We start from the raw sequence: 2,089 nt of genomic DNA, 5'->3' as shown, positions 1-2,089 counted from the left end.
GAGATAGCTTTAAACAATTTTTTGCTCTATAGTTTCTAAATTGTTAATGGCTAGTTTTAGTTAGCCTGGAAGGAAAGGTTATAAACATAAAGGCTAATAAAACAAGTTACCGAGAAAATCCACTAAGGGCTCTTATGCATTTAACGTTTAACATGACTTCAAGTAGGGCTGCTCACAATCCTATAGTTATAACATTTAACATGGTAAAACATTTTACATTTAACACAACATCATGAATACCTCTGTTATATATACTCATCTATATTTACATATGTGTTCACATAATATAGATATTAATTAAGTCCGTATACAATACTGGTACTACGGCTTATACTAAGAACTTGGACTAAGTCTAGTCAGTGTCAGGTAAGTCGGCCGTCATCATGACACTCAGTGGATTTTTTCATGGTTGCTTGATTACTTTTAAGCCCACAGCAGGGCATATTAGCAGTACAGTACACAAACCATCTAGAAGACGAGATCATTTGGAGACCTACGCCCTGGGACATAGAGATCACGAGTTCAAGTCTCGGTACCACAAACTATTTTTTTTTTTTTAATGTTACCATATAAATTAGAATAAGGTCAGAGATACATTTTTTAAATATTAATAATTAATTTAAATTTTTAAATTTCACCTTGTATATAATTATTATTTAATACTTTTTTTCAGTAATGTTTCATTTTTTTTGTAAATAATGGATTTTAATAAGTATTAAAGTGATCTTATAATTTATGTTTTTTTGTTTATGAGGAAATATATCAGTTTTATTTCATATTACGCTGCTATTTGAAGTTTTCTTTGTTCAAACATTTATCCTTTAAATATAATAATATTTATTGTTAAATTTGTATTTAATACCGGCTGGCAGTTTTGAAAAGTTCATTTTGACCCCAATGCCACCACAACTTCAAACTGTAAAACCCATCACATATTAATTAGATACTAGGAATATGTAAATAATTATATTAATATTTATTACATAAATATTATCGTGAACTCCATTCTAATCCAGTGAGCCTGAAGCCTGAAGGCGACAATAGCAAAATCGGTTACGTTAGTTTTTTCTTAAACATTGCAGAAAGACAAAATATGGATTTTATTATAATACAACAAATATACAGCCATCACAAACTCACTCAAAGCCATAAATACTGACTGGATAATTAATATTTTTTAACATAATTTGATCTTAAATATAAAGACGTAAGGAAATTTATACTAACGACTGTGAGAGATTGACCAATCTCAAAATTTCTTAACGATCCAAGAGACTCGTATACCACAGTATACCTCTCAATCAAATCCTGAAAAAAAGTCATGATTATTAACAATTGATCTAAAAAATATATATAGATATATAAAATATGAACAATTAGGATATATGTTATACACAATCAAAAGGAACAGTCTATTAAATTTTTTTTATAGAGACGGTCGGGGGTGTGGTTAAAAAGGAACAAAAAATTGTTTACTATTTATTTACTGACATTTTACCCCAGTTTGTAGGGTGTTTCATCAGAGCTAAAAAAAAGGTACAAAAGAAATAAAAATATTTTGACAAAGTAAGGTAATAAGATAAAAATAAAATAGTAAACTAAGGTAGGGTTAAAAAATTATGTAAATATAACTGAAAAAAAAAAGTTAGATTTACAACAAAGTGAACAGGAATTTTTTTTATATATACTTATTCTTGTACATCTTATTTTTATTTCTTTTTGTTCATTTTATATAATTTTCTTTCCATTTATATTTACATAATTTTTAACCCTACCTTAGTTTACTTTTTTTAATCTTATTATCCTACATTGTCAAAATATTTTTAGTGGTTTTGTTGTCTTTTATATTATGAATATAAAAGTCTTATATATTATTATGAAGCCTTCCTTATAAGCTTGAGCGAAACATCGGCAAATAAATAGTTGTTTATATTTTTGTTCCTTTTTGACCACACCCACTGGCCATTTCCTTCATATTTTAAAAAATACAGTCAATCATTCATATATATTGTAATATCCTCTTTTTTAATAAATAGTTGATATTTATAGATAAATGATTTTAATTACGTTTTTATTTTATATATATTGT

At 26.8% G+C, this 2,089-nt stretch overlaps 1 protein-coding gene across 1 annotated transcript in view; it reads right to left on the bottom strand.

The window, feature by feature from the left end:
• LOC106684224 (uncharacterized) overlaps nt 1–2,089 on the bottom strand; it is a gene marked incomplete in the record, with an annotated part of 37,458 nt that overhangs the window by 9,828 nt on the left and 25,541 nt on the right. The window contains 1 exon segment of the mRNA XM_067052526.1: nt 1,228–1,308. Within this exon segment, the coding sequence (XP_066908627.1) occupies nt 1,228–1,308 (81 nt within the window).

The sequence above is a fragment of the Halyomorpha halys genome, unplaced genomic scaffold, assembly GCF_000696795.3.
Source record: "Halyomorpha halys isolate HHAL.00 unplaced genomic scaffold, Hhal_1.1 Scaffold558.1, whole genome shotgun sequence".
Taxonomy (NCBI): Eukaryota; Metazoa; Arthropoda; class Insecta; order Hemiptera; family Pentatomidae; genus Halyomorpha; species Halyomorpha halys.
Note: the sequence above shows the minus strand (reverse complement) of the source record. Positions and strands in the feature narration are given on the sequence as shown.